Below are 20513 nucleotides of genomic sequence, written 5' to 3' on the forward strand. Positions count from 1 at the left end.
AACAAAATTGTATATTGATTACAGAAAAGTTTTGCTGATGTCGAGTTTTACGTTAATTCAATTTCTCAGTATTCTTTGAAACCCAGACTTCCATTTAGAAAGTTTAGTTTTTCCAATCTATACAACGTCTGCATCTCTCTCACTCTCTCTGCCTCTCCACTTCTGTCTCACTGAAAATTTAGCACCTTTCACTGCTGTTATATAGAGCCACTAGAGCTGGAGCAACACTATATTTCATCAGTTAAATATAAAGCATAAATCTTAGTTAGATCTGCCTACTTCCGTTGCATTTTCAGCTCGGCTACAGGGTACAAAATAACTGAAAACAAAACAATGCCAGAGAAATACGTTGAAATAATGACAGCCCCAGGAGGGGGGCTGCTTTTATTTCAACTGCTGCTGCTGCTGCTGCTGCTGCCTCTTCTTCTTCTGCACATTTTGGGGAGTGCTGAATGAGCGATAGATATAGAGAGCAAGTAAGGGAGTGGGAGAGAGAGAGAGAGGGGAAGCGGGCAATGCGCTGACAACTGTGGCTGATGCTGATGCTGAAATCCAAACACGGCTGCAAAACAATGCAACAGACAAAATACAAAATACAAAAAAAAAAGTGCAACGCGCCGCAAGACAATGGCAAAAGGAGGCTGTGGTAGGGGGCGTCACCGTGGATTCGGTGGGGGCGTGTGTGCCAAGGGGTACGCATATTTGTGCTGTGCGGATGGCCATTAATGAAAATGGCCAACATGCAACAGTCAGCGAGGTGGGGTGGGGGCAGGGGGTGGGGCTGAGGGCCGACCAGATCGGGAGTGTTGCAGTTGCTGGCCGCATTGTTTTCATTTGCAAAAACTGCTCCGTTTTCGCATGCTTAATTATGGCCATTGACATGCAACGTGTTGCACTTGCAGCCAGAGCCACAGCTACAATGTGAGACAAAACTAATAAGCTAGCTGCCACAGTTGGTGGCACAGTTGTTGTTGCTGTTGCCGTTGCTGTTGCTGTTGCTGCAGAGACAAAACATTGGGCCGCCCCATTAAATTAATCATGCGGTATCGCATTTCGCCAGCTTTGGCGCTGTTACATTTATAGCTCAATTCGTTGCCTGCCACCCAATTGTGCCCCATGCGCCGCACTCGGCGGCGGCACTTGCTGGCAATTTATGTAGCCTTTTTGGCTGCGACATAAATTACACTCGCACAGCAGCACAAGAGAGACAGAGACAGATAGCGGGAGCTGGCAACAGAGCAGTAAGAAGAGAGAGAGGGAGAGGGAGAGGGAGAGAGAGGGAGTTGGGCGCCAGCGCCTTGTGGCAAGGTAATTGCAGAGCAGCTCTTTAAATTTAGACTAGCAACTGCTGCCTGAATTTATTAAAATTACAGGGTATAATATATCATGCAGATAAAGGGCGCAGTGGGCGTGACAGAGCTGTGAAGAATGTTAAATTATTTTATATATTATTTTTGCAGATTAAACGGTTGAAAATACTTTCTGGGATAAACAACATAAGAGCTGGGAACCTGAAATTTCATATACTTAACATATAAGGCATGCTTTATAGGCAGTAATAATAATAATTTTTCAATAACTGATCCATAGATCCATTAAAGTCGTTGATTTTCATGACTACAGACAGCGCCTTTGTTATGCCATGCTCATTATGAATAGTTCCAATTTTAAATACTCCCCATTTAGGCACTTCCCTTAGCTCGCACACTTACAGTTGGTATCATCGATCATTTGCATCGATAAAATTGTTATCAAATTTTATATAATTAGTGTAGCTCAGTCTGTGATTAAGTTATCTAATATATCGCCTCAATTAGGCTTTATTTTTCATTTCAGAATGCATTTCAGCTAAAGTAGAAATTGATAAAAATTCCTTGTTTGTTTCTGCCCCATTACCCCGTATCTCCAAGTCGAGCACTCCCCACTCCAGCACTCTTAAATGCTGTTGTTGCAACTATATATACATATATGTATATTTCTATCTATATCAGCATCTGCTGCTGCTGCTGCTGCTGCTGCTGCATCGGTTATCCTCTTAGTGGCCCATAAATCAGCTGCCTTTGCCTCAGTTTCTGTTTGCACACACATATTTTAATTAGTTTTCTTTTTTTGTTTTGTTTTTTTTTTGCACTTTGTTTCATGAGCTTTGTAATTTGAATTTTTTCAAGATATTTACGATTTTTTCTCTTGCTAGTTGTTAAAGGGAGTGTCAACAATTAGATTGACCAACTTCCGTTAGACGTGAGACGATTTAAGCTTTGAGTTATGGCTAAGCAGATCTAGATTTGGTTAAGCAATTACGCTGAAGTGTAAGAAATGCATTATTTCAAGTGGGGCTTACGTAAGACCCTGAAAGAAAGTAGATGAGCAAATAGATTCCATTGGATTGAGTGGATTGTATAAGTAGCCAAGTGATATTTCTTGGCAAAGTATAGCTCCTGAAAGCTGAGAAAGGCAGCTGAATGTTATTGATATGTTAAGGGATTGAACAGAGTGTAGGAAATGCATATAGAACAGATTTACTTATCATATTCTACTGCTACTAGGAATGTTTTTTTTTTAGAGAAAACATTAAAATTCGTGTGAATCCAGCTTTTATTTAATGTTTTATTGCTTAAGAATATGTTTTGATTTATCTATAAATATTTCTGCAAGCCAAATTATATTCCTTAAAATGCCAATTAACAGGAGATTTGAAATCTGAATCCATTTTTTATCCCATCCGCCTTGTTCCAGGCAATCTCTTATGCAAATTTTACTCTAAGCTTTGTTGTTCCACATAAATTTTAGTTTCTTCTGCTGCAAGAAGCTGACTCATAGCGCGCCTCTGGCCTCAGCTCTATGGAAACTCCCCTTTCAAAAAAGACCCTCAGCTGCTGCCTTATGGTAAATCGCGTTGTGGGTGTCTTAACTTGGCTCTAATGAGCCGTCGCCGTCGCAGCCTGAACGCATTAAATAAATATTTAAATGAAAATAAAAAACAAAATTTGTACAGCTGCAAGGCAAAGCGACTAAAGCACACACCAACACACACATATATACACACACAGTGAAAATGACTTGAAAATATGTGTTAAAAGGCAATTAAACGCAATTAGCCAATTAGCATGGGTCATCAGCGCCAGCAGCCAACAGCCAGTCGCCCAAGAGCTCAAGAGCTGGCCAAGAGTTGCAGTAGCAACAACAACAACAACAACAACAACAAGTCACAAACATTAGCAACGACTTCCGTTAGAATCGGCGGCAAAAAAAACTTTTTCAAAAAATTGTGTGCGCCGTGTTTTCCATGATTTTGTTTTGACTGTTCATTCAGATTTATATTCACCTTAAATATACTGTTTACACCAATTGAAATGGGGTATATAGGTTTGTGAGGGACTCTCTATAATTCCTAAACTATTAAGAGCTATAGATAGATATATGTATGTACATACAAATATATTACATATACATATATTACATACTATATTTATTACATATACATATAGTTATTTACATACATCTACCTATCTATATGTATTGTATATGTATTATATTTATGTACATACATATATCTATCTATCTAAAACTCTGTATCTCTATCAACACTTTGCACCTCAGATCCGTAACTTACGATCAATAAGAATTTCGACTGTTGCAGCGCTACTCAGAGCATTTTCAGAGTATTACTTAGTCAGCTATGCCCTCTGGTCAGATTCGCACTTCGTTTTTCTGTTCTCTGTTTCAACTTTAAAGCGTGCAAATTGCTGTCCCAATTTTTCAAGCATAAAAACTGACGAGCGCTACAAATAGAGAATCCGAGAGACAGAGAGAGCTCTTTTAGTTGCTTAAATATACCTAAACATAACAAATAAAAAATGTATATATATGTATATAAAATAAAAACAATAATATTTTATTTTGCAATCAACAAAAAGCGAGCAAAGACATAAAAAAGAATTATTATGCAAGTTGTTGTTTTTTGGAGTTGCGGCATGATAGTGCTTGCTTTTTGCCAGCCATCATCATCGCATACAATAATAGGCACTTGGTTAATGAACATCAGCTTAATGATCATCGGCATGCTCATTAGCTATTATGAGATGGTGTACGAGTGTAAGAAACTTTGGTCATATGACCCACGGACAAAGGCTAAAGAATTTGGACTCGCGATGGGATCAGTTGTGAAATATGGGATAGATGCGGAGAGGGAGATGGTTAAAAGTAATAGAACATAATGTTGTTTGTTTGGAATAGACGTAATAGCTAAAGTTTTGCATGCTTGAGATGAGAATCAACTGAGTATGAAGTAGGTAGGTAAGACTTTCGATATGAGTCAAGAGATGAGCTAGGAAACTTATTTAATATGAGAGAGAAAGAGAGAGAGAGAGAGAGAGAGATAGAGAGAGAGAGATAGAGAGAGAGAGATAGAGAGAGAGAGATAGAGAGATAGAGAGAGAGAGATAGAGAGATAGAGAGAGATAGAGATAGAGATAGAGATAGAGATAGAGATAGAGATAGAGATAGAGATAGAGATAGAGATAGAGATAGAGATAGAGATAGAGATAGAGATAGAGATAGAGATAGAGATAGAGATAGAGATAGAGATAGAGATAGAGATAGAGATAGAGATAGAGATAGAGATAGAGATAGAGATAGAGATAGAGATAGAGATAGAGATAGAGAGGTGGGTAAAAGATAGTCTGAGGATAATGTGGAAAAAAGTTCAAAACCTTTGAGATTAAGTTAGCTGCAAAAAATATAGCTGAACCGACTTGCTAAGCTCTTAAGAATTGTAAATTGTGATTTTATACACAATATGATAATGAGAAACAGACTTAGTAAGTGAAAGTAAGAGAAACAGAAAGGAAAAGGGAGATCGAGAAATTCGGGGGCATTGACCTAACACAAGCCCAGAACATTACTTAATCAACAACAAAATTACTTTATATGCTTGCCAGATTGAATCGGCTGCTTTTTACCTGCTTTGAACAGCAATTCAATTACAAATTAATACGTAAAATAGGAATAGGAAGTAAAAGAAAAGAGAATAAGTTGTAATAGAACGGAAAACTACATTTGTAATTAAAAAATGTAAAGTGGAAAAGGCGGTAAAATGATAGAAAATAAGAGATATTAGAAAACATAGATACAGGAAGAGAGAGAGATAGATAGAGAGAGAGAAGGAGATAAGGAGAGGAATAGTAAATGACTAGAATTTTCCGAAACCCAGTAAAGAGCAGATTGTTGCATTTTAAATGGTTTCAGGTTATACAAAACCAAACTTTTAACCCACTAAGCTGTCGTAATTTAAAAATTTCACTAAATTTCAGATAGGGAATCAGTTCTCATAAAGCCAGCGAACAAAGCTCCGATTTGAGCAGCAGAAAAAAGAAATTTCCATAACTTGTAGCTTCTACGATGCAAATGTATTACCAAATTTCGCAAGATAAAACTGGGCTTGGCCGTAAGATATGAAAACTGAAATTGGCTTTCTTCTAACGTCTTTTGGTGGTGTCATAAAATCCAATTTCTCAGCTTTCTGGCATTGTTTGTATTATGAGAAGATGCCAAACTAAAAACCGATCAAAATGCTGTGCCCAGCTCTTCTTCTTCTCTGTTTTTTCTTCTGCTTTTGGTAAATGAATTTTTGATTAGGATAAGTTCGTTGAACCGCTGCGTCTTCAAAGTGTATTCTGCCGAAAATCGCGAGCGATACACATATGTATATATGTATGTATAAACACCTACATACATGGCTACATAATGTTAATGTATGTACATAAAATCGCGTGTGCTTTATAAATAAAATGTGCGATTCCAAATCGACGACGCGTTCAGCATTTTAAAAGCAATTTCCACAGCCATTCGACTTTATGTGCGATTTATTTCACAAAATTTATGCTAACGGGCCTGTAAAGGCGAATCCATATAATTTATATGTAGCATGGGAACATACATAGCTCTAGCAAAATGTTTATAGTTTTTGTAAACAAATTTTCCAACATCCTTGACATTAGACTAAATGGATGCATGTGGCAGGCAGGCAGAGAGAGAGGGAGAGAGGGAGGAAGAGAGAGAGGGCGAGCCATCCACTAGATGATATTCTATACAATGGCTTTATATATGTACATATGTATGTATATGTAGTCAGCCAAGTGAACCAATTAAATTGCAAGTTGCAGGCGAGAGAGAAACTCAGCTGCAGTCGACGTCGACGTCGGCATCGTAGCGTCGGTGTCGGTTGCAGCGTCCGTGGCAAATTAATGTTACTTCACACACTGAATTATGAGGGGTTGCCACAAGCGGCGCATAAATAAAATCAGTCTACCGAACTCAACGCCGACACGACCCAGAAGAATCAAAACACAAGCCGGCAAAGGTGCAAAAAAAAAAAAAAAAAAAAAAAATAGAAGAAGAGGAAGGAAAATGAAAACAGGCGAAAAAAATTGCAAAAATGAAAAACATACGTGAGCGAAAATAGATGAGACGAAGAGGGAATGCTCTAACTGAAAATAGAATGAGTTATGAATATAGATGAAACAGACAAGTATAAGTAAAAGTAGAAGTAGTATTAGAAGGAGTTTAAGTAGAAATATCAATATAATTATGTATAAGTAGAAGTATACGAGTTACTAGGGAGTAAAAGAAGATTCGGGAGTCGAGAAAACATATTATATTAATTAAATAAGAGTTATATTTATACTTAGTATAGTATAAGTATATATCAGTAATACAAAACGATTATAACTCATTAAAATTCAACTCATAATAGGTCCATCTTGTTGTATAAAGTTGCACCAAGTTACTTCGAATCAAGTTCGCTTAAGCTAGTTAATCTCAGCTCTTTATAGAGACATACATATAAGAATATGCGTATAAGTTTACACACTCTTCTACACCGTATAGCTTGCCTATTTCACGGCTTTTAGGACGTCTTCTTCAATTACCCATTATGCAACAAAGTCGTAATACCCCTGCTCATAAAGGAAACCATCTAAAAATGTGAGTGGGGCCAAAATAACAAGAGAAAAAGAACTTTTGTTCGCGTCGTCATCGGTGCTGAGGGGCGCTGAGCTCATCTCGTATGCAGGGCGCGCTTTAGGTTTGGATTTTTTCATGCCACCTCTCTCTGACACACACACACACACATAGTCTCGCTGTCTCCCTCTCGCTGTCGCTCTTCGCCGCAAAGCAAAGCAGCGGTAAAAATTTGCTGCACGAGTGTCGAACCTATTTGTAGTTATCAGAAAATTAAAAAGAACGTGCGCCAAGGGGTCGACGTGCTGCGGGGCGGGGCGGGGCGGTGCGGTGCGATTTGAGCTGAGGTAAAGCAAGGCGACGCGCAGTCGTGCGATTCTAACTGTGCTTTGCAGTAAGTGAAATAAATTTATGAGAATCAGGCTCAAATGTTAAAGCCAATGAGCCTCGGGCAGCACGAGCAACAACACTCAACACTCTCTTCACTCGCCTCCCTCGTCCACTCTCGCACGCTGTTTCGCTTTAAAGCAGAAACTTGTAACAGTGTGCGTGCATAACAACAGCAGCAACAGCAGCAGCAGCTACCTGCCCACTCCACTCTACTCCACAGTCACTCAGTTACAGTTACAGTTAGTGTGCGCTGCCCTGAGCGCTCGCTTGGCACGTTTTACGACGCCAAACGTCGCATAACTATTGATTTCAATTTGCATTTAATGGCTTTATAAGAGAGCATAAAAGACGACGAGCGACCGCAGCAAGAAGCACTCGAAAGTTACATAACAATTACAAAAAGAACATTGTCCCATCCATAACAAATTTTTGTATGTGCATTGGAAAACTTTCACCTTGAAAGCGCATTGACTGAACGCATATTGGCTTCATTTTGAGAGCGAGAGAGAGAGGGAGCACGGCGAATTGAATAGCAGCATCAGCTGCTGCTAACTAACATTTAATGTAAAGAAGGGCAATGAGAGCGAAATATTGAGTGAGCATTAGATCAGAACCAATAGGAGCTCTTCACTTTGCAGATAACTGTTAAGTAATGAAGGGAGAGGCAAATTGAGCGAATATTGAGCGCACTTTTGATCAGAGCCACTCGGAAGCTTTTATGCGTCTATTTTTTTGTTGGCATTTAATGGAGTGAGATAGCAACAGATTTATGCATGTCCACATGTATATATGTACATTTATGTATATGTAATTGTTACTAAACAATTTTCAAGTTCCGTTCAGCGCTTTGTCTCTTGTGCTTTGCATTTCCGTTCTGCGTGCATGACAGGCACTCCCCACACGTCTGGCTGTCCGCTTCGCTTGGTCAGCGAAGGCCATTGGCTTTGGAAAAGCCAACAGCTCAACAGGTAAACGCTGCCTGCCCACCTGCCAGTGGCTGACAGAATATGCCAATCACCGAGAGAACTGTGCAGTTCTGTTGAGCTGTTCTGTAAAAAGGAAAAACAAGAAACAGTTTAAATCGGGTTAAATTGCTCCGAAATTACGTGGCGTTTTCCAAATTGAATTTGGAAAGGTCCGATGCCTGGCATAAAATTCATTTTGATTTTTTTTTTGTAGTTGTTGCTGGTGTAATTGAAGCATAAGCGAAAACAAGAACATCAACATCAAAGGCGTTTCGCTGGCATTGCCATGACGCGGCAAACCAAGTGGACCCGAAAACCCTGTCCCAGAACCTGGCCACGGGCTATGCCAGCATCGAATCGAATACGTGCGCTCGAGAACCGGCTATGGCTAAAGCATTTCGCAACTATTAATTCAATTAAATGCCGCTGCTTTCAAATTTCGAATTCACAGAACAATTTTTTTGAAAGTTTTCTGCGCTGACATAAAAATTGAAGAAAAAAAAAGCAACCGAAATTAATCAATTTAGAGCGTAATCAAGGCATTTGCATGAGTTGCAAAAAGATATGCATATATATACATACATATATAGATAAAAAACAACTTGCGAACATTTTTGAAGTGTTGTCTTTGGCCGCGAGCGCTATTCAAATTGAAGCTACTTGAATCTTGAGAAACATAAAAAAAAGAAAATAAATTTCAATTGGGACAAGCCGTAAAGGGGGAAAAAAATCTTAAAAGACAGCATGCAATTGTCCAAGTTTGAAAAAGAAACAAAATAATAGCAAAAGACAAAAGTATTTGCTCAATCAGCAAAAGATAAATAGTAGATAAATGTATAGAAGATTGTTATATAATGTGAAATACTTGAAAGATAATGATAGGTAATATAGGCTAAGTAGAAAAACGAATATAATGTGTATATATGTATATACACTACATATATTATATACATATGTATATTCAGGTATATGTATGTTAACTTTAGACTAATATAACTTAGAGAAATCAACTTAACAGTGACGTGTTAAAGGCAACAATGTTAGTAACAGCAACACTAACAGTTGCTGTCAATCAATAACAGAGCACTGTTAAAAGCCCTTCAAATGCACCCTCAATCGTAAAATGAGTCTCGTAATCTACATACATACATACATACATATGTCATCTACCCACTAGTTAGTGTATTTACCACCGTATATATTGAACGATTGGTGAGCGTGTTTTACATTTAATTAAACAAGCGAACAACAATTGAAATTGATTGTGCGTAAAGTTGAACGCAACAAAAGGCCGACAGGCAGCAGCCGCACCCCCAACGATAATGCACAATAAACCGTTGGACAGCCATTAGGGCGCCAAATGACATTTATACCCCGAGCTACTCACGCCGTCTCACCTCTCCCTCGCTCCCTCGCTCTCTGCTCCTCCACTTCCTGCTTAACAAAGCGGACAACTAACTGTCAATACAATTGCCCATGAAGAAGGGAAGGAAAGGCAATAGAGCTGGCAGGTGCATTTGAGATGTTTTTGCTAGAGAGACAGATTGACAGATTGACTGATTGAGTGATTGAAGCTGGCTAGTTAATCAGCAAAGCGTTGCCTACTGAAGGTCAGCCGATGTGTTGACATTAAGTAAGGAGGCAAAGAAGCTGTTGTCAATTGCTTATATACCGATATATTCATATACATATATAACTATATAGTAGCTGCTCTCTGACGGATATCGAAATGCGTTCCGCTTCGCAGCGCGTGCATTTTAGCTGTGCAGCACACACACACACACACACACACGATGTCAAATGAAATGAAGTGCTAATGGCAATAATAATTATGCGGAGACAACGTGTCGTATGCGTAACCTAATTTCAGACTCAAAGACCAGTTCGCCATTCATCACATCCGATATGAAATGTCTACGCATGGCAGCGATTATAAGAGCGACAATTATAATAATAGTAAAAGTAATAATAATAATACTAATAGCAATAGCAATAATAATAATAATAATAATGCTATGCAATTATGCTCAATAATAAACAGCAATCAGTTTTTACGAGAGTGTACGAGTTGATTGCGAAAACAAATGCCCGGACAAACAATTGAAGTTTCAAGTTAGTTGTCAATGTTATTGTTGTTATTGTTGTTGCTGTTGTTGTTGTTGTTGTTGTTGCTGTTGTTGGTCACTCATGTGAGAAAGTTGTGCCAAATGCAGATTTTACTCTAATGATAATGTAACAACAACTCTTTTTGGAGCTGCTCCCCCTCCCCCACAAACTGCAAAATTTCAAAACTTTCGTCTGTGTGGGCGGCATTTAGTAGTACATTTTGTTATATTTTTTATTTTTTCCTACATTTTGGAGTGTGCATAATTGTAATGACATCAATTTGAATCGCTGCCCAGCTGTTGGTCAAGTCTCTTGTGGCCTTTTGGCTTTCAAGCTGAAACAAAGCGTATTTAACGATGGCTTTAGATATGCCATATACGATATGCTACACTCTATATTTAGGCCTAGGCGCATTGTGCAAGCCCCATCATTTGCAGCTCTGCCTGAAATGTGTTGCAAACGAAACGAATTGGCATTTCAGTGTGATTGCTGTTAATGTAGGAGTTGAGTCTGTAGATCTGTAGATGTTGAAGGTATAGAAAATGTTATTTCTCTGTTAAATGTTGTTTCTGCTGCCAGTTTTACTTGTGGTTTTCTTGGTTTATTCGAAGCGTTCAGGCTACTGCTGCTCTATTATTTATCTTTGTTCTGATTTTACTTTTCTTATTTTCATTTCAATTCCTTTTCGCTTTTCTCAATTTTGTCACATTTTACTGCTACATCTTCTTCGCTCTCATTTTTTATTCTTACTCTAGCTTCTTCTTATATTCCTTTTGGCAATTCTATCGAGTTTCCCTTTCAGATTGTACTCCTACTTCTCATTCATCTTCAATTTAAATCTATTCAATATTCTTCTCTGCTTCCTTCTCTCCACTTCTATTCCCACATCTTCCACTCATTGTTTACTCTTAATATAACGCCTACTTGTCTTTCTACTTCTACTTTTACTTATTTTTCTGCTACTACTTCCTTCCTTCATAGCACCCCTTCTTCCCCTGCTCATTCTGCTGTTACTGTTCCTTCGTCTCCTAATCAACATCTTGGTATTTCTGCTCCATCTCCTGTTATTTGCCCATCCCATCCCATTACTCTTTCTACTTCTACATCTTCTTCTACTTCTACTCGGTCTTCGTCTCCCCTTCTCCTTCTCCTTCTCTTTCTACTTCTTATACTTCTTTTACTTCCACTAGGTCTTCTCCTCCTCCTCGTCTGTCTACTTCCCATACTCCTACTTCTACTTCCACTCCATCCATCTGCTCATATGTCGTCAGTCAGTCTGTCCGTTTGTCAATTATTCAGTTGGCTCACACAGTTATATGTAAATATATATATATTCATATATATGCTCGTTTATAGATTATATACATGTCTAGCTGCTCCAGTTTCAGTTAATTTAAATTAAAATAAAAACTCTACATTTTTCCCTTTGCCAACTGCTGCTGCTGCCGCTGCTGCTGCTGTTGCTGCTGCTGCTGCTGCTGCTGCTGCTGCTGCTGCTGCTGCAGACAACTTCCTGTTGTTGCCTCTATCTCTAGTTGTTGCCTGGCCCACCAGCAGCAACAACAACAACAACAACAACGACAACTTCATTGTGCACACAGATGTTTAATCAACATCATTTAACTTCATCATCACGATATAACAACAACAGACAGAATCCAACCTGCCTTGGCAGCTAAAGAGCTTCTCTAAACTTTTGCTGTTGTTGTTGTTGTTGTTTGGCCCTTTTTTTCTCTCATTTGAGCTACTTGACTGTTTTAGCACCCCCGCTGACTTGCTGTCTCTCTCTCCCTCTCTCTCTCTCTCGCTCTCTCTCTCTCTCTCTCGCTCTCTCTCTCTCTCTCTTTCTCGCTCTCTCTCTCTCTTTCTCTCCTTCTCATATATGGCAGATTTTAGTGCAAAACAATTTAAATAACAAGTTGGTAATGGAGCCGCATCTGTGCCTGGGAATCTTCACTGTGCCACATGTGGGTAAGCCCTTGTTGTTGCTGCTGTTGTTGTTGTTGTTGTTGGCCAGGCAACAAAAAATTACTGGAGCATGGAATGGTTTCTTGTTGTTGTTGTTGTTTGGCGCTGATTTAAAATGTAGATTTCTTTGGTAGCTGCTTTGCTGAGGTTTCATTGCACAGCAGCACATTGATGCGGCAGCCAGTGCAACTGCAACAGCCACTTGCCACTAACTCGCTGTTGTTGTTGTTGTTGTTGTTGTTGGCAGCAACAGCAGCAGCAGCAGCCACAGTAGCAGCAATTGACATTTGTTGGCAAATTTGCATGCCAAAGCCATTTGCAATGAGGTCGACTTCTATTTATGCGAATTGTAACGCGCATTTTAATTAGATTTTGATGCGAGCTAGATGGTAGGACAGACAGAGAGAGAGAGAGAGAGAGAGCGAGAGCAAAAGAGTAATGAGATGAGGTGGTTAGAATCCGGAGAAGTAACTAAACTACATGCAGATTAGCTTACAGCTGCAGCAGCAAATTTAATCTCTTGATTTAAATGTGTCTAAAAAAAATAAAAAATAAAATTAGCTTTGGGAAATGAACTTTGAAAAGCGTCACACGAGCCGCAGCTAAATTAAATTTATATAATGCACAACAACTCTTTAATAGCTGCTCGATTAGCATAATAATAATGCAACACAGTTACATGCAAATTTCTTAATGAAAAAATTAACAGAACTATAAAAAATTTAAAAAAAATATATAAAAATAATAATCAGACAGAATGATGTATTATATAAATTAAATATGCATAAGGAAATATTTAGTTGAAGGGTTGAAGGAATTAAGCATATATAAATGCTTTCAAAAGCCTTCAAAATTGCTTTGGCTTTAAGTAGTCTAACCAGTTTTTGCTCACATTTTCGGAGTTGAGCAATATTAGGCAAACTCTTAAGTTTGTATAAGTTTGTCTAATAAACGTTTTATGCAAACTTTACATAGAGTTGACTTAAAGATTAAATGAAATTCGGTTTTAGGAACCTCTCTCTTTTTTTAAGAAGCGAGTAATGGTTAGATTGCATAGATGCTATGCCTTAGAAGTTCACTTAAATATATATGTTCATTTGTATATAATAATTCTGTATATTTAAAAGTTTCTTATAGTTAAGGGTTAAGAAAATGCTTTACATATAATAGATAAAAAAAAGCTTTAAGGTTGCATATATTTCTTATAACTTTAAGAATTTATGGTTTATATGTAAATTAGTGAACTTTTTTTTTTAAAGAATATCCAAGTATTTGTTTCTTAAATGGAACACATTAAAGAATTGATAAACGCCTTTGAAATAACTTTAAATTTCCTTCAAGTATTTGCAGCGCCCATTTCATTCTCCCTTTATCTCTTTTCCAGCTCTGTCTTTCATATATATATATTTGATAATATTATATATATATCTCGTTTAATTAGTTTATGCAAATGTTGACCATAGCAAAAGCCACAAACAGATAATTCATATTAATATCTTAATTAATAAGCGTTCAACTTGTGGTTTGTTTGCTGGCAGGCAGCGAGAGTGGGCGCTGGGCGTGGCGTGCAGACCACAAATGCTAACCGCAGCATTGTAAAATATGCAGCAATCAATGCAGATTGCATAAGCAAACTTCAATTTGTAGTTTTTAATCAAAAGGAAAATTAAACTATGTGCATTAAAATTGCTAAATTAAAGTAAAAGTTTCCATAGGAGCTGTATGAATGTTAAGGATTAGATAGATATGGGAAATTGATTGTAATATATAGAAAGACTTTTTTTAACATATATATAAAGTATTAGCTATATTTGCAACAACATTTCCATTATTGTTTTTCAACTAGTCCTAGTTTGAATTACTCATTTTTTTTATTTTCTAATTTTTTGCTGTTTGTATTTTGGGTCAAAGTCTTTGAAAAAATGACGTTATAAAAAAAAAAGAAAGAAAAAGTAAACCAGACGCATAAAAAATAAAGCGAAAAACTATATACATATAATATGTATATATAGAAAAATGTGGTTATATGAAAAACTGAAAAACATGGTGCATAACTGACAAACGAGTTCTGGCAGACAGATAACAGCAACAACAACAACAACAACTGCTACTACTACTACAACAAATCTAATATAAAAGCCTCGCTTGACTAAATGTAAAAAATGTTAAGTATACCAGAAATTTATGGCGTATAATTTTTTGCTTTTTTTTTGTTTTTTATTTTTTATAATTTGGTGTGAAAATAAATATATAAATGTATAATGCAGAAAAGTAAACATATAAAGAAAAAAAAGTGGAAAATTGTGGAAAAACATTGTGAAACAATTTCTCTAATTAATTGTACAAACAGTTGTTTGTTGTTGTTATTGTTGTTGTTGCTGCTGCGATTTTATTGCACATTTTCCGCTTTTGGCTTGGCGAATGCGCGACTGGCTGCCACATGTGGCATGGTTGCCAGCCCACCCAGACGCCGCCAAATTGCCAAACGGCGCGACAACATATTTGAGATGGCAAAAGCTTTAGCTAATTTAACGCGTATTTCAGTTGACTTTTTTGCACTCGATTCATTACATTTATGCATTCATTCTCTCTCTCTCTCTCTCTCTCTTGCAGGATGCCAGTCATGTTGCCGCACCCAACAACAGCAACAGCAACAGCAACAACTTGCCGCAGCCAGCGACGGCCGCAGCGGAGCCAGCGCTAAATGTCGAGGCTGTCATATTGCAGAATCAGGTGGACACATTGCAATGGCAATTGAAGCAGGTGAGTGACTGCAACAAAAGACTTAAGACACAAACTTCACATTAGAATCGAGTCGAGACTCGGCGACACAGAAAACGTGACTTTAGCGCTAACATTGGCTTGTTGTTCATAGCCCTACTCCCCCGCCGCCCTCAGCCTCTGCCCTCCGTCTCTACCCTCTGCCTCTGCCCTCTGCCCCGCTCCTTACGCCTCCCGTGCTGCTGCTCTACATAGTTTAAACTTCAACCTGTTTCCCTTGACTTTTAAGACATGTGTGCGCCTGCCTCTCGCTCTCCCTTCCTCTCTGTCTCTCTCTTACACTGCCTACAATATATTCTCACGCTTATAATTATAGACAGAGCGAGGGAGAGGGAGCGAGAAATAGAGACTTTGTCTGCGGCCACACTTAATAAACACAACTCCCCCTCCCTCCCTCCCTCTCTCGCTCTGCTTCCCCTTCTACTCATGCTAAGTGGCCTTTGTTCGTTTTTCTTTGTATCTCATCGTCGCATTTCCTTGATTTCTGTTATTTTTATTTTATTTTTTTTATGCTTTTGCTGTCCGGCTGTTCGGCTGCGTGTTAGGGCCACGTCCAGCCACATCCACAATTAGGCGGCACATTCTTTTTAACGCTTAATTATAGACCGGCCTGCCTGGTGGTCGCCAGCACCACTCGATTCTATATTCTCCAGCTCAGCTCTTTGCTTCTCCTCTCTTTATTTCCATTCTGTTTGGCGTCTCATTGTCTTTTAGCCATTTCCTCAATGGCTGAAAACTTGCGGCATTCATTTTATATTTCCTCAAACAAAAGATTCTAGAGCGAGAGAGAAAGAGAGAGAGAGAGAGAGATGGCGACTTTTATTGACTGCTGATGGACAAGTATAGCATTTAAATGCCAGGCCTACTGTGCTGCCAATCAGATAGAAATGTTCGAGATTTTTTAACAAAGATTTCAACTTGAAATTATTGAGGAAAAATTGTTGTAAAAGACGCGAGGAGCGCAGCCTAAAGCGAAGCTAATAATGGGAAAACTGAAAGAGTCTAGTCCGATTTAAAAGATAATGCCTTTGGGGAGTAGACTAGAAATTTGGTATAAAGAAATATCAATTGAGTTAATGTCGTCTATATAACATGTACAGAGATAGATTAACTAATTAAACAATTTTGCCTAGGCAAAGTTCCTAGAGGATCTCTTGAGAGAGTAAAGCATAATATTGCCTATTTATTATTTGTATTATTATAATATGAACATAAATGTAGATCATGCTGAGAGTACAAATTTTCTGCTATAGGGAATTCATAATTCCCTGAAATGTCGCATATAAATATAAGATCAATAATCTTTGATATACAAGTAGAATAGGATTTATTATTATTTGTATATATTTATAGTATATATAAAAAAATATATAAGACTATGGTATTTTTAAATATTAATGATAATATAAATATTATGATATAACAGAAGCGCTGGAATTATTATTTATTAGTATTTTAAAATACCATATGTATATTTTATGCATATTACTATGGTATTTTAAAATACTAATAAATAATAATTGGTATTGGTATGGTATTTTTAAAATACCATGTGTATATTTAATGTATACTACTATGGTATTTTAAAATAATAATAAATCCTGCCCTTCATTGATATCACTTATTATTTATTAGTACTTTAAAATACCATAATATTCTATATATTTATGGTATTTTAAAATAATAATAATTCCAGCACTTCTTTAATATAATAGATAATAAATTGTTTAAATGTATTATAATATTATACGTAATAATATATGTTTTCATGAGATATTATCCGCACTCTTTCAAATTCTTAAAACAAGGCATTTTGGTTTATTTATGATTAATTAAATATCATATATAATATTTTTGCTCAATTGTTTTATATTAACAGACAAAAAATATACCAAATTATATATGTATATCGCTCAACATCCATAGCAATCATTCATCCATCTAATAAGTCTTGCTCTTTTTGTTTTTGCCCACCCAACTTGTGCGTAACTAATTGAATCGCTTCGTATTTGGAAGACAAGAACTCCCAAGTATTTGGGTCGCATTTCAAGCTAACCTGGTTAATAGTTAAGCGTAGCTTGTGCTCAATACTCGGTTATTGCTGCTGTTTCTTCGTCATTCTCTTCTTCTTCTTGCTCTTCTGCGCCTGTTGTTGCTTCAATTGAATTTCCAAGCCATACTTGAACCAGGCTGACCTTCAGCTTTCCACATCTATGGCAGATGGCGCGCGCTGTTTACACACATCGCAACACTTGCAGTCGGCAAACTGATTTCAGATTCTTTATAATTCATCAGCTTACAACAATATTTACGCTTTCATTTTGATTTAATGCGCTTTGCTGCTGGGAAAGCCGTCAGCAGCAGCAGCAGCAGCAGCAGCAGCAGCAGCAGCAGCAGCAAATTGCAATCTAATCAGTGATAAATATTTTCCACACTTCTCTCTCGGAGCACTCGAAGGCGCTTGGAATGCCGCCGGAAAACTTAAGACAAGACGCGAAAAAAAAAGAAAGAAATGAAATGAAATAAAACGAGGCAAAACTGGGTTATGTTGCAGCCAAAGGCGGTCAGCAGTAACCGGCAAAAAATTACAACAACAGCAACAACAACAACATCGGCTACAACTTTATTAAACAGCAAACAAATCAGGGAAATGAAGCGTGGGCCGCTGCGAGAGGCGCACAGACATCGAGTCTCAATCCCTGAGCCGCTGTGATTGATGGCATCGATTGATTGAAGGCAGGAACTTTAATTTATGCGCCACAATTTTCCCTTCACTCTCACTCACGCTGTGTGTGTGTGTGTGTGTGTGTGTGAGCGGATGCTGGCTGAGCTCCAGATGGGTTTTTAATGAACCAAATTGTGGGCAGGAAGTGACCAAAAAAGACTGAGTAGAGAAGAACCATAGTGTATACGGAGCTCGATTCGTTAAGCCTGTCAAATGTGCTTTAAACAAGCCATAAGCACTATCTAACGGCAACAACAACAACAATAACAACAACACTTTCACAATCTTTAAGCAGACTCTGCTTTGACTGCTTATGGAGAACGAATTGAGTTATTGCTTCCACATGCTGCAAATTCTTTTCTATTGCTGCAACAATGCCATAGACGGTCTCTACTCTCATAGGCAACTCGATTGATATAAAATGGAAAATTCTTTTGCATTTCTAGACTTGTTCAGCTTAGTAAGAACTGAGAATCTAAGACATTTTCGATGATGCCTCTACGTGTTCCATTAAAGGTGAAATAGACATTATATAAAATATATATATAAAAAGTTTCATATAAATTATAAACATATATAAAAATGTTCATATAAATTATAAATATATATAAAAACGTTCATATAAATTATAAATATATATAAAAATGTTCATATAAATTATAAATATATATAAAAATGTTCATATAAATTATAAACATATATAAAAATGTTCATATAAATTATAAATATATATAAAAATGTTCATATAAATTATAAAAGAATTATCATATGAAAATACATTAATTATAATGATGAAATATTTAAAAATGTGTCATATGTATATAAAAATATAAAACACTTAAAAATACTTATAATAAAATACAGTCAAGTTTCGATAATGTGTGCTCAGGTCAATCAAAAATTGCGATAAATTAAAAAAATATATAGCGAATAAAATTCGTTTTCAATAATTCTCCATAATTTGAATTTCTGTCTAAATCGAAAAAAAAAAAACTCGTGCGCTGGCCATTTCGATTTAACGGCACTCCACTGTATCACATACAATATAATAAAATGTCAGAGGTTGAACCGAGCAAAATATAATGTTTACTAATTTATCAATACCTTACTGAGTCTATGTATATGGGTAAAAAGTCTTTTGTATGTATGTATGTATGTATGTATGTATGTATGTATGTATGTATGTATGTATGTATGTATGTATGTATGTATGTATGTATGTATGTATATGTATGTATGTATGTATGTATGTATATTACCCATATGCGATTAAATATGGGCTTTATTTGCTATGCCTTCTTCACGAGCTAAGCACGGCATTGGAATTTACAGCACGACCTGATTCTAATGCCCTCTTGTCCCTGACTGTGAATTGCTGAATTGTGATCGTGCTTTTATAGAGTCACACACGCTTGGCTTCCAGGCGCCACTCTAAAATTACTCAAGTACTGCACTTCTCTCACTTCAACAGAGCTCTTTAAATGAGCTGAGAGCTGTGCCAGGTACATAAAAACGAGATGATGGAACAGAATTGAACGTGATTATGATACAAATACATCATTTAAACTTGATCAAGATAAAGGCGAGCATATATATGTATGTATGTATATATAAATATATATCTGTATGTACTGGTGGCTATATTATAAACAAAGATCGCTATCGATATGCATAATCGGCAATTTAGGTTAATTTGCAGAAAATCAATACACTCTCTTCACTCTGTGAGCGAGTATTAAAATGAAACTCTATAACATTTGAGTATGAGAACAACATAAGAAAAAGATCATAGAAGCAGCAATTCGATTAGCATTGAAAACTTTCTCTATTATAGTAATGCATATATGTACATAATATATATACTAAATATAATCATATGCTTATACGCCATAAGTACAACATAATTAATCTATTTAAGAAACATTTGAAATCCTAAATTGCGCACATAAACCTGTTGCTTAGCGCAATTGCATAAATCTTGCACAGAGTGTGTGTGTGTGTGTGTGTGTGTGTGTGTGTGCCTATTAGATGTGTTTCAGTGTATGTATGTGTGGGCTTTTGGCACTTGTAATTCCCATCTTCAAACCAATAAACACGCAGCAGGAAAACGCTAAACGGCAATTGCTGCTGCTGCCAAACGGACAACAACTAACTGCAACAACAACAGCATTATCAACAACCGCAATAGTAGTAGCAGCAGCAGCAACAAACATTTTGTAGCTTACGTAATCAGCAGGCTGGCCAAAAGCAAAAAAAAAAAAGGCCAACAACAAAACTTTGGCTAAAATCGCTTGCTGCCAAATTGCATTGCCAACATTTGTTTTTAGTTTTGGCTGCTTTATGTTGTTGTTGTTGTTGCTGTTGAGCTTTTGCCTCATTTGGGCGTCGTGTGAAACTCTTTTTGGCCATGTGGCATGCAGCAAGTGGGTGTGGCGCAGCCTGCTCTGATCAGGTGGCATCTTTGACACCCTCGGGTGTTGCCAATTTGGCAGCTGTGTGCCTGCCGCCTAATTAGGCTAGGCAAATTTCTTGGCCAACCAACTGGCCTAAAGACCGCAAAGCAAGAGAGAAACAGAAACAAAGTTGAGCTGAAATTGAAGTCAGATTTTTGTACGAGT

The 20513-nt window shown here is 37.2% G+C and overlaps 1 protein-coding gene across 1 annotated transcript in view; it reads left to right on the forward strand.

Moving 5' to 3' along the window:
• LOC115563813 (uncharacterized) overlaps positions 1-20513 on the forward strand; it is a 33972-nt gene that overhangs the window by 10235 nt on the left and 3224 nt on the right. The window contains exon 2 of the mRNA XM_089258799.1: positions 15003-15152. Coding sequence (XP_089114925.1) covers positions 15003-15152 — 150 coding nt within the window. The remainder of the gene's footprint in view (positions 1-15002; positions 15153-20513) is intronic.

This window comes from Drosophila navojoa, chromosome 4, assembly GCF_054131105.1.
Source record: "Drosophila navojoa isolate 15081-1374.11 chromosome 4, UAZ_NAV_1.0, whole genome shotgun sequence".
In the NCBI taxonomy this organism is placed as follows: Eukaryota; Metazoa; Arthropoda; class Insecta; order Diptera; family Drosophilidae; genus Drosophila; species Drosophila navojoa.